The sequence below is a fragment of the Oryctolagus cuniculus genome, chromosome 7 (genome assembly GCF_051225735.1).
Source record: "Oryctolagus cuniculus isolate XC-2025 breed Fujian yellow rabbit chromosome 7, ASM5122573v1, whole genome shotgun sequence".
NCBI lineage: Eukaryota > Metazoa > Chordata > Mammalia > Lagomorpha > Leporidae > Oryctolagus > Oryctolagus cuniculus.
In genome coordinates, this window is record NC_142873.1 from 147,260,683 (window position 1) to 147,285,000 (window position 24,318).

General features: G+C 43.0%; 1 protein-coding gene across 48 annotated transcripts in view; it reads right to left on the minus strand.

Moving 5' to 3' along the window:
- Positions 1-1,025: 1,025 nt before the first annotated feature.
- The window catches only part of SRRM1 (serine and arginine repetitive matrix 1), a 28,671-nt gene continuing 5,378 nt past the window's right edge, over positions 1,026-24,318 (minus strand). For 3 of the 48 annotated variants that reach the window (XM_051856675.3, XM_070079087.2, XM_089299177.1), the window contains 13 exons: positions 23,569-23,684; positions 22,115-22,228; positions 20,783-20,971; positions 20,403-20,522; positions 18,313-18,587; positions 13,936-14,016; positions 13,333-13,419; positions 11,331-11,475; positions 8,490-8,600; positions 5,067-5,531; positions 4,331-4,526; positions 2,427-2,645; positions 1,026-2,105 (listed from right to left, as the gene is read on the minus strand). In XM_051856675.3, coding sequence (XP_051712635.1) covers positions 2,001-2,105; positions 2,427-2,645; positions 4,331-4,526; positions 5,067-5,531; positions 8,490-8,600; positions 11,331-11,475; positions 13,333-13,419; positions 13,936-14,016; positions 18,313-18,587; positions 20,403-20,522; positions 20,783-20,971; positions 22,115-22,228; positions 23,569-23,684 — 2,223 coding nt within the window. In that variant the 3' untranslated portion in view covers positions 1,026-2,000. Of the gene's footprint in view, positions 2,106-2,426; positions 2,646-4,330; positions 4,527-5,066; positions 5,532-8,489; positions 8,601-10,914; positions 10,957-11,330; positions 11,476-13,332; positions 13,420-13,935; positions 14,017-18,312; positions 18,588-19,094; positions 19,133-20,402; positions 20,523-20,782; positions 20,972-22,114; positions 22,319-23,568; positions 23,685-24,318 lie in introns of all 48 variants that reach the window. The other 45 variants (XM_002715973.6, XM_070079079.2, XM_089299163.1 and 42 more) reach the window with 28 other exon arrangements.

A 24,318-nucleotide genomic window follows, 5' to 3' on the forward strand; every position in this document is an offset into this window, starting at 1 on the left:
GCTTTGGACTGGCCCAGTTCCAGCTGCTGTGGCCATTTGGGGAATGAATCAGCTGATGGAAGATCTCTAACTCTTTCAAATAAACAAATAAATCTTTAAAAAAAAAAAAAAAAGAGTGACCTAATTAAGCCAAAGCCTACTGAGGTCCAGTTTACAAAAAAAATTAGGACTGAGACTTGAATATTCAAATTAGCAAAACAGAAGTTACTGTTAAGCTCACTGAGTGGAAGAACCACGGTCTACTGAGACACAACTGATAAGTGAATGAATGGAATGAATGACTGGTTGGACAGATGCAGCCGTGCCAACGACCATCACTGGTTTGCTAGTAATGGAAAGACCAAGTAGACAACCTCCACCTTGGAAACAGGACACGTGTTGTTACCTGAGACCACTGAGAGTATAGTCCGCCTTCCTCATCCACGGATCTGCACCCAGTAAGGGGAACAAAAGTAGCTGAAAAAACAATTGTTCTGTCGACTTTCTCATTAGTAAAAAAAGCAGCAGGTGTGGGCATCTCTGGTGGGAGGGAGGTGGGTGCTGGAACCACCACCCCCAGAGGACAGGAAGGATGAGCATCCATTTACTCCACCTGTCCTTTAGGTTTAAAACAAACAAAAACAAAACCTGCGGGTTTTCCTGAAATGAAGACGTGAGGTCCCCTTTCATTCTGCTAAAAAGTAAAATCAAATGACTCATCTATCAGTTTAGACTCCTGGTTTCAAAAATCTCCTTTTCCTTCTTTCAAATGTCTGCTGCTGTCTCGCTGTTGAGTGCTGTCAGTTCCAGGCTCCACACGCAACACCTTGCTCTGCTGGCGTTTACATGCAAAAGCAACTGAACTTTGGGTAGTCAAACCTGACCCCCCACTTCCCACAGTGCACCCTGCCCTCTGCCTTTGCTGTACTCATCACAGCGATGATTAATGTGCCCTGCACTCCCTTGCCCAACTACTACCCCACCACTATACGATCTAGGCAAGGCAAGTTTCCTGCAGTACAAGACAAGTAAAAGTGAATGGTACATAATTTTAAATTTAGAAATTTATTCTGTTTAATCCACAAGCTTTATATAGCTTTAGTTTAAAAAAAAAATCAACAAACAAACAACAAAAAAAAAGTGAAACCAAGACACTATTTCAAAGTCCGGGCCCTTCCAGCCTTCCAAATACAAGAGCTCTGAAAGCTGTATATACCAATTGGAAGAACAAGACAAAAATATGATGGAGCCATGACATTTCATAAAACAAAATTTTATATAACTGAAGGATCCTTCCTGGGACTAGTTAATTGCCTTTACAAGAAAGAAAACAAACAAACAAAAAAAGAACACCCCAGAACAGAATAGAATGAAATTCCAGTGTTCCAAATCAACTTGTTCCACTTGGACAGAGACCCACAGTGTCCTGGCAAATGACGTGGCTTTGCTTTCTGTCTCTTCCGAGAGCTCCAATCCTGATTCACTTCAGCAGAGACTCCACAGGCAACAGAAAAGATTGTGGCATTAAAATACTCACTTAAACTTTTGTGTCGTTCAACAGTGGTCTTATTTCTGGGCAAGCTTACAAACCATGAGGTTGGAAGCATAACTTACATGGGTGGTAAGAGACTCAAATGAGAAAAGGTAAAGAAAAAAAAAAAAAAAAAGAAAAAAAAAGAGTGAAAGAGGAACCCCTTTGGAAATAGCCAGGGGCATTTAAAGGAACCATAAGAATGCCAACAATATTTAAACCCCCTTTTTTAAAAAGGAGATTTTTTTTGGCTTAAAATATTTCACTCTAAATGAATGTATGTCAGCTGTCAATGAAAGAATGTCACTAATACACTGTGGACACCTTTTGCAATGTAAATCCATGCCCTTTTTTTTTTTTACATGGTGAACTTCAACCTAGCAATTATTACAACAAATGTTATAGTCTAAAGCTCAAACACATTTTAGCAATTTTGAAATTGAATTGCGTACAAACCAAATAAAATGTACATCCTAACAAACGTTTCCACCTAGGACTGTGGGGACACCTGAGCCTTCCGCATGGACCGCAGGGCCTTCTCCCGCAGGTGCTTCTCTAGGTCATCAAGGTTATCTTCAGCTTCACTTTCAGTCTCCTGAAAGAAACCCAGCGGTCACAGTTAAGACTCAGGACACTGGCAGGACGATCAGCAACGAGCAGAAGTGAACGGTGGCGATGACTGCGCAGCTCTGGAAGGACTACAACGCACGTGACCGTACTCTAGCTGGCTGGCCTCTAGCCTGTGTGAATTTGATCAAGTCATTAAAAACAAAAAACTCCATTAAGCTTCCTGGCAAATTCTTGCTCTTGGCAGGTCAGAGGGAAACAGACCAGAATACGGAACAGCTGAGAACCAATTATTAGCAAAAAGGATTTCGCTGATTCTCCAGAGGGAACGGTCTCAGCGCCCACTTACCTTCTTGGGCTCCAGCGCTGCCTCTGCCTCCTCCTGTGCTGAGGTGGTCGTGGCAGCAGTGACAGCTGCAGGGGGGACGGCAGCAGCAGCCGCGACGGCCGCCGCTGCCACCGCCTTCTCCTTCTTGTGTTTTTTGTGCTTCTTGTGCTTCTTATCCTTTTTGTGTTTCTTGTCCTTCTTTTTCTTCTTTTTCTTTCCACCTCCTTCTTGATCTGAATTCTAGAAATCCAGGAAAGGGCAATCATCATAGTCTGACTAAACTTCGGTTCAACTGAACATCTTAGCCCCTCAAGGGCTCAGGATTTCAACTCAGGGAGAGAAAAGGGCCCACGGCCAGTCAGCATCAAGAAGTCCTAGATGGGGCCGGTGCTGCGGTCCAAGTAGGTCAAGCTGCTGCTCGTAGCATCAGCATCTCATATGGATACTGGTTTGAGTCCCAGCTGCTCTACTTCGGATTCAGCTCCCTGCTAATGTGCCTGGGAAAGCAGCAGAAAATGGCCCAAGTGCATGGGTCCCTGCTCCCACAGTGAGACCTGGCTTCAGCCTGGTCCAGCCCTGGCTCTTGTGTCTATTTGAGGAGTGAACCAGTGATTGGAAGATCATCTTTCTCACTCTCTCACTCCCTCTTTATTAACTCTACTTTTCAAATAAATAAAATTAAAAACAAAAAAAAGTATTCCTAGAGGTGGGAAACACAGACATCAAAGATAATATTCACAGCTTCTAAGAACAGCAAAGGGACTTCAAGGTAAATGGTTCTTACACTTTGCCCAAACACCTTACATGAAGCCACATGCAGCAGACTTAATGGTTCCTACTGTTAGTCTAACACATGTCTGTATGAACGTCAAGTCTCTACCTCCCATCTTTAGAGTGGGAGTAGCCAGTTGCTCTTCACTGCAGACAGATGCCCCTGTCTTAAAATGGGTTACATGCCCATTAAACACTGTAAAACCTTATACTTTATGTTGGAAATAGCGTTATATAGAAAATACACTTAACACACCTAACTTACAGAGCACCGGAGGTCAGCTTGTCATATCACCAACGTACTCAGATCACTTATATTAGCCAACAGTTGGGCAAAATCACCCAAAATAATGCTTACTTCAGTGTAAAGTATTGAAGATGTCATCTAGTTTACTCAAAACCACATGGAAAGTGAGAAGCAGATGTCTGTCCAGAATGCTAGCCTGAGAAAACTCAAAATGGTATATCCCTTTTGTACTATTATAAAGTTGAAAAACTGTAAGCGGAAACATCATAAATTGGGAATCATCCACATAGCAAATTCAGGTGAAAGGCTGGCTCTTCAATCCTAGTATACAATTCTGAAATTCCATTACTTCTAAGCAATTTAAGAAGTCCTCAGGGGGCCCACACTGTGGCGCAGTGAGTGAAACCACCGTTAGCACCATCCCACGTGGGGACCAGTTCAAGTTCCAGCTGCTCCACTACCAATACAGCTTCCTGCTAATGATTCTGGGAGAGCAGTGGAAGATGGCCCAGGTCCTTGGGCCCCTGCACACAGGTGGGAGACCCGGAAAGACTTCCAGGCTCCTGCCTTCGGCCTGGCCTAACCGTGGCTATTGTGGCCATGAGGGAGTGAACCAGTGGATGGAATATCCCTCTTTAACTCTGCCTTTCAAACAAATAAATCTTTAAAACAGAAAATAAAAGTCCTCACGATTCGATCAGTTTGGCTTGCACAACTCAGTCAATCTAATTAAAAATAGGACTCTAACCCCTGACTTTATAGAATACAGAAACCAGAGCAAGATCAAATTTGACTCACAGAGACAAAAAACCAGTTTATTCTCCATATTTTAATAACCAGTGGTGCTCTCTCCCTTAATGTGATCATCTGCAAACTCACAGAGAAATGTCCACAACCAGATACATACCCTTGCCGGTGACGGGCTTGGTGTTGGGCTCTTAGCCTTTTTGACCGGTACCGCTGGTGACCAGTTTGTAGAGGGCGACTGAGACTGGACAGGGGACGGAGGTGCTGGAGGTTTTTTAGCTGCTGGCTCAGGAGATCCAGACACAGATCGGGAGGATGAGACCCTCCTTACAGACTGTGGGCTTGGAGAGGCAGTCCTAGACAGAGGGGAAAAAAAGCATTTAGCATCAAGGACAGACATCGCTTCCTAAGAAAAAATAACCGATGACAACGCACAGCAGGTCACAGCCTTTCCGCCATTTCACAGCACTCGGTTTGCTAGCTGCTTCTGCTAACGAACTTTACAGCACCGAGTCCCCCACAGCACTGTCCAGTGACACTGCTAGTGTGACCCAGCAAGATCAACTCCTTCCCTTCGGTTTCAGACTGTTCGTGCAGTCTCCCACACAGCAATGACCCTGGGAGCACACTCCCCAAACCGTTACCACTAAGAACCTAAAAAATTCTATGGCACTTAAGTTTACGCCATTGGGAACTATCCTGAAAATGGAAAAGGATCTGTGAATAACACTTAAAATCCGCCTTTAAAGTTTGTATTCACAGCTTATTCCTTCCCGTATTTTCTGTGTAAAACACAAAAATAAAAAAATACCCCAGAGGGCTGGGGGCGGTGGGAAGCTTCCAACCATGACAAGATTAACAAATATCCCTAAGCAAGAAGCATCAAATGTTTTTACTTTTTTGTCTTTTTAGGCTCCGGAGTCCGGGAGACTCTCCTAATGGGCCTAGTACTTGGAGATGGAGACTGCCTTCTTTGGGGTGAGGACGACGGTGCTCTCCGCGCGGGTGGAGGGCTGGAGGAGGTCTGAGGAACTCGAGGCCGAGGGGAAGGCGAGTGCCGCTTGTTTGGCTGTGGCGAGCGGGCTTCCCGGGCGGAGCGGCTTGGCGAAGAGCCTTTCCTATGCTTGGATGACAACGAAGGCGAGCGTCTCTTGGTGACCGGCGAGCTTCTCGGTTTGGGAGGTGGAGAATGCGAGACTCGCCGCTTTGGTGGTGGAGATGGCGACGCCCTCCGTTTTGGAGGGGGAGGAGGAGAAGCCGTCCTTCTCTTGGGAGGTGGAGAAGGGGTGTATCTCCTCTGTATGGGAGGGGAGTACCTCCGAGGGGAAGGCGAGCGCCGGCGTGGCGGTGGAGAAGGAGTCCTAGGACAAACACAGATCAGCTCAGCTGGAAGGCCCAACAGACCGTCCGGCAATTGAATAAAAAAAAAAGAAAAAAGAAAAAGCCAGCAGCTATGGCCATTCTGTAATTAGCCCTAGGCAAAGGGGTACATTTGTAAGTGGACACACTAGCCCTTTACTCTCATTTAAAGTAAAAAGCAACAAAAAAACTACTAATAAGATTTCTACTTATTTCAGACTACAAAACAGAACATTCTGATTAATGGAGAAACTTGCTATTTTAAGAATTTAAATGGAACACAACCTGTACAGAATCAGCTCAGAGGTTTGCAGGAAGAGAACACCATGGCTGCAGCCCCAGACCACTTGCGAAGAGCCTGCTCCTAGTGCCAGGCAGCAGGCATCTCCGCCAAAGTCCAGGGCTTCTCCTCCATGTGTAACCCAACACAACTGCCACTTGCTTCTTTGGAATTAAGACTCCAATATAACTTTTTTTTTTTAAAAAAAGATTCATTTATTTGAAAGTCAGAGTTACACAGAGAGAGGAGAGGCAGAGAGAGAGGTCTTCCATCCGATGGTTCACTCCCCATCTGGCTGCAACGGGCAGAGCTGTGCCTTCCAATGCCAGAAGCCAGGAGACTCTTCCGGGTTCCCGTGCAGGTGCAAGGACCCAAGGACTTGGGCCATTTTCCACTGCTCCCCAGGCTACAGCAGAGAGCTGGATTGGAAGTGGAGCAGCCGGGTTGAACTGACACCCACATGGGATGCTGGAGCTTCAGGCCAGGGCTTTAACCCGCTGCGCCACAGTGCCAGCCCCTCCAATGTAACTTTTAAGCCCAAGTGTCCAAGCTGCTCTTTCTTCAGATTTTGAACTCAAATTCCTGCTTAAGAGGCACTTTACAATAAGCCTTTTGGGGCCAATGTGGTAGGCTACACTTCCACTGTTGCATCTGGGCATAATTTAATAACTCTGAACCTCCATTTCCTCACCTGAAAAACGAGACCACCACTTGCAAAGCAAGGTCACTCTGGTGACGACAGCTGAGTACAGAGTGGAGGCAGTCACGACACTGCTTAGCAATGTAGCTGAGAAAGGTCATTAAAACATCTTTGAGGCCGGCTCCGCGGCTCACCTGCGGCGCCGGCACACCAGGTTCTAGTCCCAGTCGGGGCGCCAGATTCTGTCCTGGTTGCCCCTCTTCCAGGCCAGCTCTCTGCTGTGGCCCGGGAGTGCAGTGGAGGATGGCCCAAGTGCTTGGGCCCTGCACCCGCATAGGAGACCAAGAGAAGCACTTGGCTCCTGCCTTTGGATCAGCGCAGCGTGCCGGCCGTGGCGGCCATTGGAGGGTGAACCAATGGTAAAGGAAGACCTTTCTGTCTCTCTCTGTCCACGCTGTCCAAAAAAAAAAAAAAAAGAACCATCTTTGAGGGGAGGGAGGTATTCTGGCACAAGTTAACCCACTGCTTGGGCATGCATCCCATACTGGAGTGCTGACTGCAGTCCCCACTACTCTGCATCCAATTCAGTGCCCTAATGTATCTGGGAGGCAGGGGAAGATGGCTCAAGCACTGGACTTCATTCATCTGGGAGACCCAGGTAGAGTTCCCAACTCCTGGTTTCAGCCTGGCTGTTCCGGCCATTTGGGAAGTAAACCAGTGGATGGAAGATCTCTGTCATGCTGCCTTTCAAATAAATAAATAAAACTTAAAAAACAAACCAAACAAATCACACCCCTGCCCCAAACCCACATTTTCCCCTTTTATTTTAAAATAATTTTAGGGGCTGGCGCTGTGGCATAGTGGGCAAAGCTGCTGCCTGCAGTGCTGGCATCCCCCATGGGCGCTGGTTCAAGATCCAACTGTTCCACTTCCAATCCAGTTCCCTGCTATGGTGGGGGCGGGGGATGTGGGGAGGCAGTGGAAAATGGCCCAAGTGCTTGGGCCCCTGCACTTGCATGAGAGACCCAGAGGAGGCTCCTGGCTCCAGATTTGCACAGCTCCAGCCATTTCTGGCCATCTCGGGGCGGGGGGGGGGGGGGGGGGGGGAGGGGGAGGTATGGATAACCAGTGTATGGAGGAGCTCTGCTTCTTCCTCTCTCTAAATATTTCACGTAAAAAAATAAAAAATTTAAAAAATAATAATAATTTTAGACTTACAGAAGAGCTACAAAATTAGTGGAGATGTGCAACTCAGTCATGTGAATCTATCACTACACAAAGCCATCAAAAACTATCAAATTAACCTCAGCACTTAGCATTAACTGAAACACCAGCACCACCACCCCGTTTTCCCATACTGAATGTCCTCCTCCTGTCCCAGCATCCTGGGTCCCCACAGTCCCCACGGATCTGCAACCACTCCTCAATCTTGCTTTCCTGATCGACACTGAAGTGATGGTCAGTCACTTCACAGAATGACTCTGAGTTTGTCTTATATTTTCTAATAGGCAGACTGTTTACAATATGTGAACATATTACAGAGGTATCCAGGAAGTACATGGCCATTATAGAGCCTTTCAAAAAGTTCATAATTAAAGTTTATTTTGGTGCAAAACAAATTTTTAATTTACCATAACACACATTAAGACTTCTTGAACATGTTAACTGGACACAGACTTTGATTACTTAAAGCTTCTTGAATGTGATAGTGCTTTTTCTTTGTTACCACCAGAGTATGAGCACATTTACTTAACATTTTTACTGCTACATGAGTCACATAAAATGAGTCCTATAAAATTCACCAATTTTAAAAGCACACAGTTCAACAGTTTTAGTCCATTCATATGGCTGTGTAAACATCAACCTCTCCCCACCCGAACCCAGGTACCACTAACCTGTCTTTCTCTATAGATTTGTGTGCTCTGAACTTTTCATATTAACTGAGTTCTTTAATGCTAGCTGAGTAATGCTGCTTTACTAAGTTATCTCACTCACACAGACTGAGCTCCGCTAACTAACTGAGCATATGGGACACAGTACCTTCGTCGGGGCGGTGGTGTAGGAGACCTGCGCCGTCGCGGAGGAGGAGCGGGAGAAGGAGAGCGCCGCCTTCTGGTGGGTGGTGGTGAGGGACTTCTCCTCCGTCTACCACTAAACGGAACATGAAAGAGTTGACTGAGTCAGTGGCATTGGTAATAGAAGACCCAGAAGACATCCTTTCAGTCATTAACCCAAAGGGCAGCAATAGTTACTACCTGTTTCAGAGATGTTTTTCAAACTACAGGTCAAGACCGTTAGTGAAGACGCTGGGTAGGAACTAGTATTAAATACTAACAAAAATAAGAAATTAAGAGTCTTACTTGTGGCTGAGAGAGGCACACCATTGTATGCTTGTTTTAGCACCTATCATGTGCCCTAGGTCATGATATAAAACACTCTGAATAACACAGGATGCTAAGTTTGAAAACACTGCCTGACAGCAGAAGCAACTGGGAAGAGAATCAGATACCACCCAGCAGCTGGGCTAAGGCGCAGTGAGCTGTGCTGACTCCTTGTTAGCAAGACTGCACTGGAGTCTGCTACAGAGATCTGAATGTCTGCTAGTCACTGTGGCTTATGACTCCCCTCTTGTGTCACTGCTCTAAATTCTGAATTTTCTAAGATTATCTAGATGACCAATCAAACTTGGCTAAGCACTAAAGTTATCCTGAGAGCAATGTGGTCAAAATACAATTAAGAACCATAAAACCTTAATTCTGAACAGTTGCACACTTAACCAACACAAAAAGCACACCTGAGAAGTACAAGTCAGACTCGTCAGTCAGCCAGACTGACAGCAAACTCACAACAGAATTATTATTATTATATGACAGGCAGAGTTAGAGAGAGAGAGAGAGAGAGAAAGGTCTTCCTTTCATTGGTTCACCCCCCAAATGGCAGCCGCATCACGCTGATCCAAAGGCAGGAGCCAGGTGCTTCTCCTGGTCTCCTATGCGGGTGCAGGGCCCAAGGACTTGGGCCATCCTCCACTGCATTCCCTGGCCACAGCAGAGAGCTGGCCTGGAAGAGGAGCAACCGAGACAGAATCCGGCTCCCTGATCAGGACTAGAACCCAGGGTGCCGGTGCCGCAGGTGGATTAGCCTAGTGAGCCGCGGCGCTGGTCCACAACAAAATTATTAAAATATATGCCAACCCAGTTTGCCACCTTTTAAGTTTATATAAACAAAATAGTCAAATAAAGGAACTGGTTTTCAGTTTTTAGCCTAGGACAGGATTGATGTTTCCTGTCAATCTGGTATTATTTTCTCAAGATGAGTACGTCTTGTTCCCCTGAACTAAGCAAAGTTCTGTTAACTACACAAAAGATAATCCTGAAATGCCTTTCATGTGTTAATTCCTGAGACTATTTCCCTTCCAAGTGTGATACTGAAGCACAATTCCAAATCAGTCTTCCTCCATCTCTAAATCCGAAACATCTGATGGCATTAAGTCACTAGTACAACTTGAGACTTTTTTAAAATAAGGAGCAGACACCCTGAAGCAGGTAATGCACATTATTAGTGTTGGCTTCGCCACTGGGAGAAGAGAAGAAATCGTACCACCAATTTAACTCTGAAGCATTTCATACAAATCAGAGGTCACTACACTTTAGCATCCAGATTTATCGTTTGTAGGTTTTTACTTTTTATTGTATTATAAAGAAAGTTTCCTCTACGGTGCCAATATCCTGCTTTGCTCTACCACAAACACTGCCAATGGTTTCCAAAAAGCCTTTCCAAGAAAACACTCTTAATAAAAACTGAGCCATTAAAGAACAACAGGACAGCTTCAGCAAGGCCAAATACTTAGAAACTTCATGGCAGTGAAAACTCCCCTCCTTTCCCCCACCCCAGCCCTGCTCTGCTCCCCTAGCAGAAAACTGGTTAAGACACTCTCGGATGATTTCAGCGATATGGGTCCAAGACTCAGTCTTGTCACCATATGATCCTCAGAAACTCATTTTACCTCCTGGACCTCTGTCTGCTCACGTAAGAGAAGGGCTTGCATTAGGGGTCTATGTGCCACTTGTCTCTACAACGCTCTTCTTTTATGGTTATGTGGACACGTAATGGTCAGAAGGTTTCAGTAAGATAAGCAACCACCTCTCCATTACTGCAAAGACTGAGCAGTGCCAAAGCCTTCATTCTCCACACTGTATTTCTTAAGAACTTTTTCTTGTCCCCTCACTCAAGTCACCACGAATCTAAGGAACACATACTATCCTTTCAGAAAAATGTTCGTACGTGAACATCTCAACAATCTCCCTATCAGTCATCTGACGTGTAAGAAAAACAGCTCCAACAACTTGGGAACTTCTCCACAGCCATGATGCGTCTAAGAATGGGATAAGGTCAGCAAACAGGAAACCAAGCTGCTACAAGTTCCAATATGGAGCCCTCGTTCACAAAGTTGTGTCTAACCAACCTTTTGGTCACTGGCGACTGCCATCGCTTTCCCATCTGCATCCTGAGAGCAGTGGAGAAAAACAAATGTCAAGAATTTCATTCACTAAAGTATTCATTTTGATGGAGTTAAATTATCACTGCTGAAGAGTTTCTAAAGTGTTCAAAGACATTCAGGAGCTAACGCTGTGAGTTACCAGTTTATTCTTTTAGTCATGCACACAGATGACAGGGTGGTTTGAAACTTACCCAGTACTCGTTAAATACTAAAAACAATCCACAAAGCAAGAAACAAAAACATATCCCTCCCACACCAAACTACATCCAACCCATCTTCTCCAAGTGCAGACATGAAGGTGATAACCAGCTTCTAACATAACCCAAGGTTTCATCAAGTATATAAAGCACCCATGAAGACCACTGAAGAAAAAACGTTACCGAGGGGAAGTCTCTTTCTGGCGCTTTCGTGGTGAGGGAGAGGCACTCCTGGAAGGGGAATGTCTCCGCCGCCTGCCTACCTCACCATTCTTCACGTGGGATCTTTTGGGTCGCTCATCTTCTGAGGACGAAGAGGAGCCAGAGTCTGTAATTATAAAGAAAAAACTACATTAGGCCTGGGCTTTCAAGAAGCTGTCCAGATGTTCTGAATCAAAGTGGATGGGGCATATACGTAAGCCGGCACACCAGCTGTCAGTTCTGCTTGGAAGCAGTGTCAACTTACGATCGATGATATAAAAGCCAAGTGGGTATAAATAATAACCATTTTATGGAAGATAAATAATTTCCACGCTCCAATCCAACAAGACGGACCAAGTATCTCAAGAAGTCCGTTCATTTTCCAAATAGATAGTGAAGCTTAAAATCCATCTCAGGAATTATTTGATTCTTGTGATTCTAAGTACTTTGCCACTGTGGGATTGCTTGGTTTCCATTTTTTAAATGAAAAGCAAAAGTAGGGGCTGGAGTTGTGACGCAGTGGTCAGCATCCCACTTTGGGGTCCTGGCTGCTCTGCTTCCCATCCAGCTTCCGGCTAATGCACTGGGAAAGCAGCAGAAAATGGCTCAAGTATTTGGACTCCTGCCACCCACATGGGAGACCCAGATGGCGTTTCAGGCTCCTGGTTTCAGCCTGGCTCGGACCCAGTGGTTGTGGCCATTTGGGGAGTGAACTAACTAATAGATGCAAGACACCACCCCCCACCACTCTTTCAAATACATAAAGTAAAATCTTTTAAAAAAAGCAGTAGTGTCTAGATTTAGTGATATCAAAGTCAGCACATAAGATTAGTATGGTTTAAAACTAGGTTTCTGTGTACAAACTAATGAAACAATCCTAGTTCTGATTATTGAGATTATCTGCATAAACCCAGAAACCACCTAAGATCCAAATAGACAGCTAGTTCAATACACTATGATATATTCTTATAATAAAAAGAAAAGGTGTTCTTGATACATTAAGCTCTAAAAGAGAAGGCAACATGACCTACAGCTTGAACTTGGTTGTATGCCTCCCCCTCCCCAATACCTACACATGCACAGAAAACTTCTGAATAAAAGGGACGGGGCTGGCGCTGTGGCATAGCAGGTAAAGCCACTGCCTGCAGTGCCGGCATCCAATACTGGCACCAGTTCAAGTCCCGGTTGCTACACTTCCAATCCAGCTCTCTGCTATGGCCTGGGAAAGCAGTAGAAGATGGCCCAAGTCCTTGGGCCCCTACACCCACGTGGGAGAGCAGGAAGCAACTCCTGGCTCCTGGCTCCAGATTGGCAGAGCTCTCGCTGCTGTGGCCATCTGGGGAGTGAATTAGTGTATGGAAGATCCCCCCCCCCCACCTCTTCTCTGTGACTGCCTTTCAAATAAATAAATAAATATGTACATCTTAAAAGAAAAAAAAGGGTTAAGATGGGGGATTTAGAAAAGAACTATATTTTTTATATCAACTTTCCTTTTTATTAATATACTCATTAAAACTTTAAGAAAGGATCTGAAACAAAAGAAAAATGATAATAAATAATCTTGCCTGCTGCCAAGGTTTCTATGCCAGCAGATGCATCACTTCTCTTAAGCAGGTTCACTCACTACACACCTTAAGTACAGGCTGAATATCCCTTATCCCAAATGCTTGGGATCAGAAGTATATTAACATTTGGAATTTTTTAGATTTGGAAATATTTATATACACATAATGAGGTATCTTGGGGATGGACAAAATTCTAAAATAAAAGAAAAATCCATTTATGTATCACAGATACCTTACAAACACAGCCCAAGGGTACCTTTACTCAATTAGTGGGCCTGGATTTTGATTGTGAACCAGCAAATGTGGTCAGATGTAGAATCTTCAACCTGTGGCATTACTGTCAGCAGTCAGGAGGTTTCAGAGTGTGGATTTAAATTTAAATAAATTAGGAAGTACAGACAAAAGAAGTACATCCATACCAGATGAAGACTGCTGGTTCTGTCGTCTGTACTGGCGTCTCTGCTGCACAGAATCTGCTGCAGCCATTTTGCCACCTTTGTCTTCTTCTGAAAGACAGATGCGTTTAGAAAGTGCTTCTTTAGTTCTGCAGATGGGAAGGCTGATGTATTCGCACAGAACAATATCCCGAACCTTTATTTGGTTGGGTCAGGTAATACAACTACTATAATTTTTATAGACAAAGAGCTATTGCTTCTCGGCCTTTTGGCTAAGATCAAGTGTAGACAAAGAGCTTACAATGCCAATTCAAAGGATGAAGTAAACTAACTTAGCCATTTCTTCCAGGGCAGGTTAGGTGTCAAGCATTTCATAAACATTATTTCAGCTAATTGTCAAAAATCCTACTAACCAAATTTCAGAGATGAATGACTCAGATGAAATAAGTTCATTAAAACAAACAAAAAGCAGTTAAATGCTGAGGCTGGGATTCCAATCAGGTCTGTCTGCCTTTGGAATTTAGTTCTTACCCACTAAGCAGTATCCTACCTAATTCATCTTCAACCAGAGGTTGACCGAATGTGTAAAACCAAAGGCAGTTCTTAAAAACCAAAACCAAAACTTACCTGATTCAGATAATTCTACTTTTCTAGGTTTCGGTGCTGGTGAAGGGGATTCTCTTTTCTCAGTACCTTTATGCTTTGTCACTAAAAAAGAGCAAGGGGAGAAAAATTTAGATTAAAAATAAAAAAGAGGCACACAAGATGCCTTTTTAGGAGTAAAATTCTCAAAAAAAGATGCACTAAAAGTCTGCTTCCTTTAAGACCTTACCATCATTTTCACTTGGTGAAAAGCCTCAAAAATTCTATTGATTTCAAAATCTTGAGATTCTCACAAGACAATCAATAGTGAAAGACACCTTGGGAGATGCAGCTGTATGCTAGACGGAACAGCTCAGGAAGCCTGTGTGCTGCCTGAACCTCACAACCTAAAACACAGGCGACTCAACTGCGAAGACCTCAACAAGAGCGCTTGTGAGCAACCATGACAGGAGCGTCCAGAAAACCGAGAGAACACATAATCGAGAAATAAGATCGATGAAGCTTTCTCAAACAAAGTATTTGGTCTGGAAAACAGGAATGACTGGTCATTCATTTAATCTGTGAAAAAGTAACCTTCACATTAAATGCTAAGATCTCTGGATCCCTTCCAGAGTGCTAAAAAAAAAAAAAAAAAAAAAAAAAAAGAAAAAGTGAGCTCTATTGCTAAGGCTAAGATAGCAAGGGAGGTAGGTGTCTTATGAATTATCCAATGATCTTTCTTCTTACTGACTGTGTGATAAAGTATTATGGTGACCTTTTGCAAGCTTGCTGTATTACATGTACTGCTTAAGCACTGCTGCTAGTCTCAGCCTCCCACGTCCCCATCCCATTCACAGGAGGCAGATCTGAGACTGTAACTTCACCACAGCCACGTCAACAAGCTAGGATCTGAACCAAGACTCCTTGCAGGGCCTATGTCTTGATTCCCAACAACTACCATCTTCTTAGAATATCCATCCACTGCTGCAACCAAAATCCTAAGTATATGTAAGCACACAGATAGAAGCATTCACCTTACCATGAATTCATCTAAAAAACTACTTGAGATTGTCCCTCTAAAGGACAGTTTCTGTAGACAATGTGACCCCCTGCGATCTGTACACCTGTTTGAGTGATTAATGCAAATACCCTGGGATCCTTGATCTTGAATGCATACATTTAACATTCATAGTTAGAATTCTGTTAAGGGTTTATTCCAAGGGGCAGTAAATTTAGAGAACTAGTTGATAAACACAGCAAACTTTGCTAAAATAATTAAACCAGAGAACTGACCACTATACTTCTTCAATGACCAAAATTTTATTAACGATTCTACCTAAGAAGCCATTTGGACAAATCAGTGGATTGGCAGAAGAATGGTTACTAAGTATCTAATTATTGCTAACATAAATTATGGGAGGCAGTGGGGAATAGCAGAAGTATATTTAAAACTTTTTTTTTTTTTGATAGGCAGAGTGGACAGTGAGAGAGTGAGAGTGAGAGAGAGAGAGAGAGAGAGAGAGAAAGGTCTTCCTTTGCTGTTTGTTCACCCTCCAATGGCCGCCGCAGCCGGCACACCGCGCTGATCAGATGGCAGGAGCCAGGTGCTTTTTCCTGGTCTCCCATGGGGTGCAGGGCCATCCTCCTCTGCACTCCCTGGCCACAGCAGAGAGCTGGCCTGGAAGAGGGGCAACCGGGACAGAATCCGGCGCCCCGACCGGGACTAGAACCTGGTGTGCCGGCGCCGCTTGGCGGAGGATTAGCCTAGTGAGCCGCGGCACCGGCCGCTATTTAAAACTTTTTTAACAACACCCAAGAAATAAAATAAAGATGTATTTTCCTGTAAGACACGGTAAAAATGTGGTTATGCTCAAGGTAGTTGGCAAATAACCACTTAGTAAATAATAGAGTTCGGCTGTAATCTTTACATTTTTTTCCCAAAGGAAACACACAAATGGAACTTAATCATTCATGAATGACTTAGCTAAAATAGACTTTAATTATTAATACAAATTATACAACCAGACAAGTATCTACTATAAACTGCTACTCTAATTTATGACTGAAATCACAGCATTAACATTATGACATTTCATGTTTGTTTGTTCTTCTAAATGAGATTTTGTACCATTTTTTTAAGTGTTTTCAGTGTTCAAGGGGCAAAATCATTCTAACACTGAATCTGAAATCTAAGAAGGCAACTCTAAAATCAACAGAGAACAATTTATACAAATTGAGCTAAATAAACTCAAAATTACCACTATTACCCACCTCAAGTACAGATCCTGTCACACCTTCAAGGGCTATGCCCTTGATTTCAAAACACACTAATATAATTCCAGTTTAAACATGTTGATGATTCCAATGTTTTCCTAAGGCCAAATAATTTACCCTTAAGTTCTTAAAAAAAAGTTTCCTCCTTCCTTTCCTTTCAACGGCCTACTATCAACAGCAGAGCCCCAAAGCTGGCATTAGTGGCTACTACAGGAAATATACATGTGACATCTATCTGTTACATTTCAGAGGTGTCACTGCTCTTCTGAGCCTGAGCCCCCACGGAGCAGTTTTGGACACCATGGTACCAGGCACAGAACTTAGAGGATTTTACCCTATTCTCCACCTCCCTCCTTCAGCAATCAGAGGCATTGTGGGCAAGAAAATTGGGCCAAGTACACATTTAATTATGAATGAGAAACATTACATTCTACTACTTCTGGGTCGTTAGGTTTAACCCAAGAACCTGTTTCTTAATGCCGATCACTAAGGTCTTTTGTAGCTCGGAAATTTCATCAGCAGGTCAGGATCATTTTAGCACACCGTGGGCGGTTTTTACTAAATATCTCAGACTAGTATTCAGCTTCAGGGCATAGAAGGCAGCCTCTGACGAGTGTTCACCACACAGCGCATCTTCGCTGGGCTTTGTTTGGACAGGAAAACCCCACGATTTTTTTGTTTATGTACATATCCACTATGTCTTGTTTGCAAAAAGCAAATACCAAGACATTAAGAGGACAGCACCAGTGCAGACATTTTTAAAGGTTCTCAACAGTCATCCTCATGCTTCTTTTAACAAGGACCCAGTCCTTATGCGCAGGTACTTTTGTAACTCTTCAGCTATATGATGAAAAAGAAAACTCGTAACTTGTTTTTGCCACATAACAAGGGGACTATTTATATTTTTTCCCTGAAGAGCTTTCGATAAAGGAAAAGAAATATTCCCAAGTGCAAATTTCACAGGAAAAGATAGAACATGTTAGAGCAACAGGAATCAGGTCTGGACAGTGACTGGAAACCATGGATGGACTGAAATCTCCCCCAATCTTGAACAAAAAGTAACACAGCATAGAAAGTTATAAAAACACTGACCTGAGGTGCCCCTACCATATGTAAATTAAGTTAGAACCTAAGAGTTAAAGATTTCTCTAGTCGTATCCAGCTGTCAAGAGTCAACAGAAAACTGACATCTTACTTAACTATGCATCACCAAATCAGCCTAAATGATAAAAGTCAGAGAAAATACTCCACACATTAAAGATTAAAAACACTTAAATACAGTGAAGGGGCTGGCGCTGTGGTATACTGGGTAAAGCCAGTCTATGCTGCAGTGCCAGCATCTCATATGGGTGCTGGTTTTAATTCCGGCTGCTCCACTTCCAATCCAGCTCTCTGCTGTGGCCTGGGAAAGCAGTGGAAGAAGGCCCAAGTCCTGCAACCACTGTGCCTTAAAATTCAGTAGCTCCACCAGCTTCTGACATTCTCTCCAGCTTTCCTCCTAGTCACCCTTCAGGGTGTCTGCATTACTCCAGCCCTCAGAGCCAACGCTTTATGTAAACAGATCCTACAGCTTTTCTCCACATGTACCTCACACTAAAAGACCAAACCCCAAAGCCTACAAGTTTCACTCAGACTAACAAAGCAGTCTACTTGCCTGGCAGGATCACAGATCATAAATTCCTCAAAAATCAATCTGTAGGGTAAAGCAAGGACAAGACTCGGAAGAACCCTGCCTAAAACCTGAATTAAAACACAAACCAGCTTTTAAGAGGACACCATGTCCTCTCTTTGGGGACACAATGTGGCCAAGAAAGAATAAAAAGAGAATTATGCAGTCCTCAAATAGGAGAAAAAAAATCTTCAGGGGGAAAAATAGTTAGCTGGCCTCGTAGTCACAAAATGCAAACTTCTCACAAAAACACAAACTTCAATAAGTTACCCTAACTCAAACAGCCCACGGCAGGCAATGTGTTCACCTGCTCAATGCTTGTACAGGTAAATTCCACCCCAAGAATATAAAGCAGGAAAGAAAAGGCAAGCCTCGTAGCACATTTACAAAGAACATCAGCCACATACAGGTATCATCCAGTTACCTCTGAGGCTGAGCAGACAAACCCAACATGATGCTTTTATGTGACAGATTTTTACCTTTACCTGAAGTTCTCCCTGGAGACACAGAAACACGGCTTTTTCTAGTACGGTTTGACTGCTGGGGTGTTGGGGAATGGCGAGTTTTTGGTGGTGGAGTTGCTGGAGGGGATGGCCTGTGCCTTCGCCTTGGAGGACTCGCGGAAGGAGATAGCCTGCGAGTTTTTCGAGGGGGACTGGATGTCCTCTTAGGAGGTTTCTTTGGCGGCGACCGGGAACGAGATGAAGAGGATGATGAGCTACTTCCAGACAAGGATGCTGATGAACGTCGTCTTCTGCAGAACAAAATATTTGTATTTACTGACCCCCATATTTACCTAAAACACCAAAAAACTTCACAGGTATGTACAATTTACATAAAAACAAAACTATTTTTATCCAACTTTTGAGTTTATGTAGCTAAGTACATAGTGAGCCCCCCCAAAAAAAAGAAAAAAAGGGAAACAAAACTAAAACCTAGGACAGGAAACAGCTAGTTCTGAGACTACATAAATGTTTGTTTCTTTCCAGTAACAAAATTTGTAAAATTGAGTGCTGAAATACAATAATGAACCAATCTCTTTCTTCCTTAGGAATTATATTGGTTTTTTGGAGTTTGCATACAAAATTTGGGCGGAAAAATATTTTTCCATGTAATAACACAAAGTCAAGCAACTTTTAGGTTGCATTAAAAAAAATATGTGCAAGACTTAGGAATTCATTTAGCTACATAAACTTAGAAGCAGGGGCCTCTCGAATTCTGCGGCAAAATTGGTGGTAAGTTCTGTTGCAGTTATGTGTACCTGCAGAATTCACCTTTGGCAGAAGAGTTCCTGAGAACCTGAAAAAAAGAAACCCTACCTTAAGTGTGAGATAAAAACTGGCTGAAAGGGAATCTTACACAATCTGCAAAATACTCTGACCACTATATGGCTTAGTAAGCACAACTAAAACATGCTGTTTGCAAAACTCCAATACAAGAAATAGCTGTTTCCACTAGTCTTGTACTACATGGGCACCAGCATTACTTTCCTAAGGAGAAATAATCAGTTTTGGAAAAGGGCAATGCCTGCAACTGACCTGACCGTTTACATTCCGGGCCTCCTCTATCAGTAGTAACACTAATCCTGTAACTTTTAATAGTGGTAATAGTTTGATAGACTTTGATAAGCCCTTGTCCCAAAAGAACTGTACTTTTAAAAAAGTGTTAGACTCTGAAAACATGACTATAGAAATTAAACTTTCTGGAGATCTGATATTTTCCCTATTCAATAATTATTTCCAAGTTGATTTGGCTCTGAAAAAAAAACACAAAAAGACTCAAACACAAAAATCCCATCCAAGGAATAATCCAAAGGTTAATCACCATAGTCCTTCCAAAAACAGGTGAATATTATTAAGATAGCACAAAACTCTGCTGCCAACGCATCAGGCCTCAACTTTGTGCAGATCTAGCCATAATCTTGTTAAGTGATATATTCAAGATTAACATTTTACCTTATGCTCATTCTAGAATGATTTAAGGGGGAAAAAAATGACCCACTGGTACTGGTAGGGTTCGATTTATGCCTGATCTCCTCAAAAATAACCATAAAGCAAAGTATTAATAATGGCATGAAATAGGATTTTAGAAACTTTGAATTTATTGTTTATGTTAGAACTACTTATAAGCCTCATTACTTCTACAATGCAGAAAAAAAACCTTTAAAAAAAAAAAGTGCAATAGCAAATAGATTACTTTGATGCTTGTAAAAGTAGCTCACTAACTTTGTAATCTACATTTTAGAAGTCAGTGGCATGTTAACGCCGAAGGAAAGATAGCAAATTCCCTCGCTTGGCAGGATTTCATGGTGATGTCTTAAATGGTAAAACTTAACAGGAAGATGGTGATTTTTTTTTTTCTTTAATTTTTCCAACACTGGAATAGACACTTTTCATAGCACAAACAGTAGCATTATACTTTAAATGAAACTGGCTCTTCAGAAGACATTATCTAATATAGTTGAATTCCTCCTGGGGGACACTAATATCAACTTTATCTTGAAATTACTCTTGCACAAGGAATCAATACAGGATACTTTGAAACAAAGTACAAAAAAGAAACATCTCACCTTCGCACTGGAGATCTGCTCCTCCTGTGCCGTGGCGGAGGAGGCATTCGTCTTGGAGGAGTTCTTCTCCGAGGGGATGGGCGCCTCCTCGGGCTTGGCCGTCTTCTAGGAGAGTATGATCTGCCACACAAGTATGATCTCAGTAACTCAGGAGCCCGAATTCCAAGTTTTCTTAAATAGCCATCATTTAAAAAATTTAAAGGTCACAGTTTTCTATTCATGTAGATTTTTATGGTACATAGGAAGTGTATTCAAATTCGACATAAATCCAAAGAACATTTGTATTAAATGTTGTCTACTGTTTTGAAATTATCTGATTCCACCTGACAGAGTAACAGACAAAATCTAAGATCTATGCTGATCTTGAAGCCACAACTAACCTTGATCGGGATCTATGGCGCCGTCTAGGTCGAGTGTGAGAAGGAGAGCGAGACCGCGTCCGTGACCTTGATTTGGAACGTGACCGAGATCGTGCTCTGGTCTTCTCCTTTTCCTTTTTGGAATTTTTTTCTGGAGAAGGTTCTTTAGGTTCTGGTACAGGTTCAGGCTTGGGAACTTTCAGGATGTCACTGGAGAAACAAAAAATTATTATTATTCTACTCAGACTCCTAGCCATAATCCATAGATGTAATACAGTTTTTTGCTTATATAAACTTCTTAAACTCTATGCAAACACCATTCCGGTTCAGAAGTGGGGAACCTTTTATTTTGGCAAGGGCCATTTGAATATTTATAATTTATGGCCCATACAAAAATTATCAACTTAAAAATTAGCCTGGGGACTGGCGCTGTAGCATATTGGGTAAAGCCGCTACCTGCATCCTATATGGCACCGGTTCAATCCCGGCTGCTCCCCTTCAATCCAGCTCTCTGCTACGGCCTGCAGAAGCAATAGAAGATGGCCCAAGTCTTTGGCCCCTGCACCCGCATGGGAGACCCAGAAGAAGCTCCTGGCTCCTGGCTTTGGATCGGCGCAGCTCTGACTGTTGCAGCCATTTGGGGAGTGAACCAGTGGATAGAAGCCCTTTCCCTCTGTCTTCTGTTTGTGGAATTCTCTCAAGTAAATAAATGTCTTTAAAAGACAAAATTAGCCTGCTATAGATTTACTGAATGTGGAGTTCTGCCTGCAGTTGCTCTGGCAGGACCGTGTAAGGTCTGTGAGCCAGATGTTCCCAACCTCTGCTCTAGCTCCAAAAGATACATACATTATCAGTGAAATCCAGTAACTACCTGGTAATTCTAAACACACACATAATTTTTAATGATTTATTTGAAAGGCAGAGTGGCAGAGAAAGGGAGAGACAGAGACAGAGACCTTCCACTCACTGTTCACTCCCCATGGGGAGGGACTGGGGCAGGATGAATCCTGGTCTCTCATGTGGATGGCAAGGACCTAAGTACTTGGGGAATTTTTCCACTGCTTCCCTAGATGCATCAGCAAGGACCTGGCCAGTGGCAGCTTAGCCTGCTGGGCAACACCAGTCCCGAGGTACGTTATTTTTTAAAGTGCAAAGTTTTCCTCAGATATTGAGAAAAAAAAAATCAAGCTACAGTACATATAATACGTCAAACAGTACAATAAACATATATAGTAGTGGTTATCTTTGGGGGGACATTCTTCAATCTCTTTTTCCATAAGCTAATTTTGGAAAAAAAAAAAAAAAAAGTGTAAAATCTTAAATTCTGAGATGGCGCGAGCTTTATGCACTTGCCTAGTCGAAGTCGCCTCCTGCACTGAGGGTTCTTTGACCTTCACTGAAGGTTCTGGGAGCTCAGGAGTTCTTTCCTTCTTTTCTGGCGCGGGGGAAGGACTCCGGCTCTTGGTTCTGTGGCGGGGAGATCGAGAATGACTGCGCTTTCTCTCTCTCCTGACAGGGGAAGACCGTCTTCTAGGGGAAGGAGATCTGGATTTGCGTCTAGGACGAAAGCAATCTTTTCAGGTTTTTGAATAACTGGGGGGGGCGGGGGGGGGGCAAGGGGAGTTACGGCACTGCTATTTCTATCTGAAGGGGTCCCCTACAGAAGACGCCCTGTAGCATGTACTTGGGGGAAAAGGCCAAGAGAAAACCAGAAAAGCAAGCAAATAAAGACAGCATTCACAAGTTATGCAGTTCTGAGAGAGGAAAGCACTGACTTGGGACTCCATACCCTGTTCTTAACCACACTCAGGGATCATTGGACAATGAACTTTTCGGAGAAAAACAGGTATGATAATTAAAACAGTACTATTCTCTTAACAATAACAGTCCCAACAAACCAAAGCTTTTAGATGCAGACAGATCACACTTTATCAGAAAGAAAGTCAGTTGCCAGAAAAATGACCATTCCTATCAAAGAACTGTTCCTCAGAGAAGAAAATATCAAACTCGCATGAAACAGCTCTATTTCTGGAAGAAGAGGCTCTTCTTCCTTTTCAACACTACTCTAACTTCAACATTTTTTTCTTATTCACATGGTGGAAAACAACACATCAGTTATCCTCTATGATGATTTGTGCTTTAATCTAGAAGTATGGTTTCCATAATAAGTTTTAGTATCAAATTTAAACGAAAGGGACAAAGAAATTACCTTTTCCCTTTACGAATTCCAGCAGAGATTTAGGCAAGAAATAAGCAGAGCCCTAAAAATGAAAAGCCTAACGGAATTCTCACCTTTTACCACAAATATAGTAGAGGCTGAGTCGTGGATTTTAAAATGTGAACCTAACAATAGTCTCATTGGAAGGAAGAAGAAAACAAATAAATGATCTGAAGTTTGGGTTCAGTACAACCATCTAAGGAAAGCAGAACAGGGAAGCAGGTAAGTATTACGTGAATGGCTTACAAGTACAGGCTCTAATTAAAGGAAATGGCAAGGAAACAGAATGAGCTGGAGTACATTAAGTAAGTGCTGTAGCACACTAACGCAACATGGAAGGAAAGTCTAGCGTTTGATTCAGGAATTAACAGCCGGATAATGCAATGAGATTTTAGAGACAATCTTAACGGTCAAATGATCTGTCTCAAACAAAAGATTTCTTTAGTCCAGAGGCAAGCCACAGCTCACCATGAAAACTGTACGATGGAAGACATTCCCTGAACAGTGAGTGCTGTTAGGCAGATGCCCCTTTAACTATGAAGCGTCTACAGAGACTTGAAAACACGAACATGCATCTCTAGGCTGTTACCTTCTCGGGCTTCGAGACCGTTCCCTTTTTTCTCTGCTGCTTTCTTTTTCTTCCTTATCCCTCTTATCTTTGTCTTCATCTTGCTTTTTCATAGATGCCAATTTTTCTTGCTCAATCTGCAAAGATCAGGTTTTCAAATAGACATAAATCAACATTTGGCAACACACAAACCGAAGACTTTTCCACATCTAATAACACCAGGGCACCATTACTATTTCATTAGTCTCTGCTTTTGAACAAGTGTGTTTTCTTCAACCACACCATAGGTACAGCTTTAAGACTGGCATTACAGTCCTTTGTTTACAAATTAAGAAATACCTTGCACCTTTTGCACTGTTATTTAAGTTCAAACTTCTCTTTAGCTGGATATACTTACATTAATTAAAAAAAAAATCTACCAAATGACTAGAGTCTGGGTGGGGGACGGGTGGTGGGGCTAGTCCTGCAGCACAGCGGGTTGTGCCAGCATCCCATATATGGGCATCAGCTTGAGTCCCAGATCCTCTACTTTTGATCCAGCTCGCTGCTAATGTGCCTGGGAAAGCAGCAGAAGATGGCCCAAGTGCCAGGGTTCCTGCACCCACACAGGAGACCCAGAGGAAGCTCCTGGCTCCTGGCTTTGGCCTGGCCCAGCCCCTGCTGTTGCAGCCATCTGGGAAGTGAACCAGTGGACGAAAGGTCTAATTCTGACTTTCAAATACAATAAATCTTTAAAAGAAAAAAACTGAATGTTCAAATCTCTTACAGCTC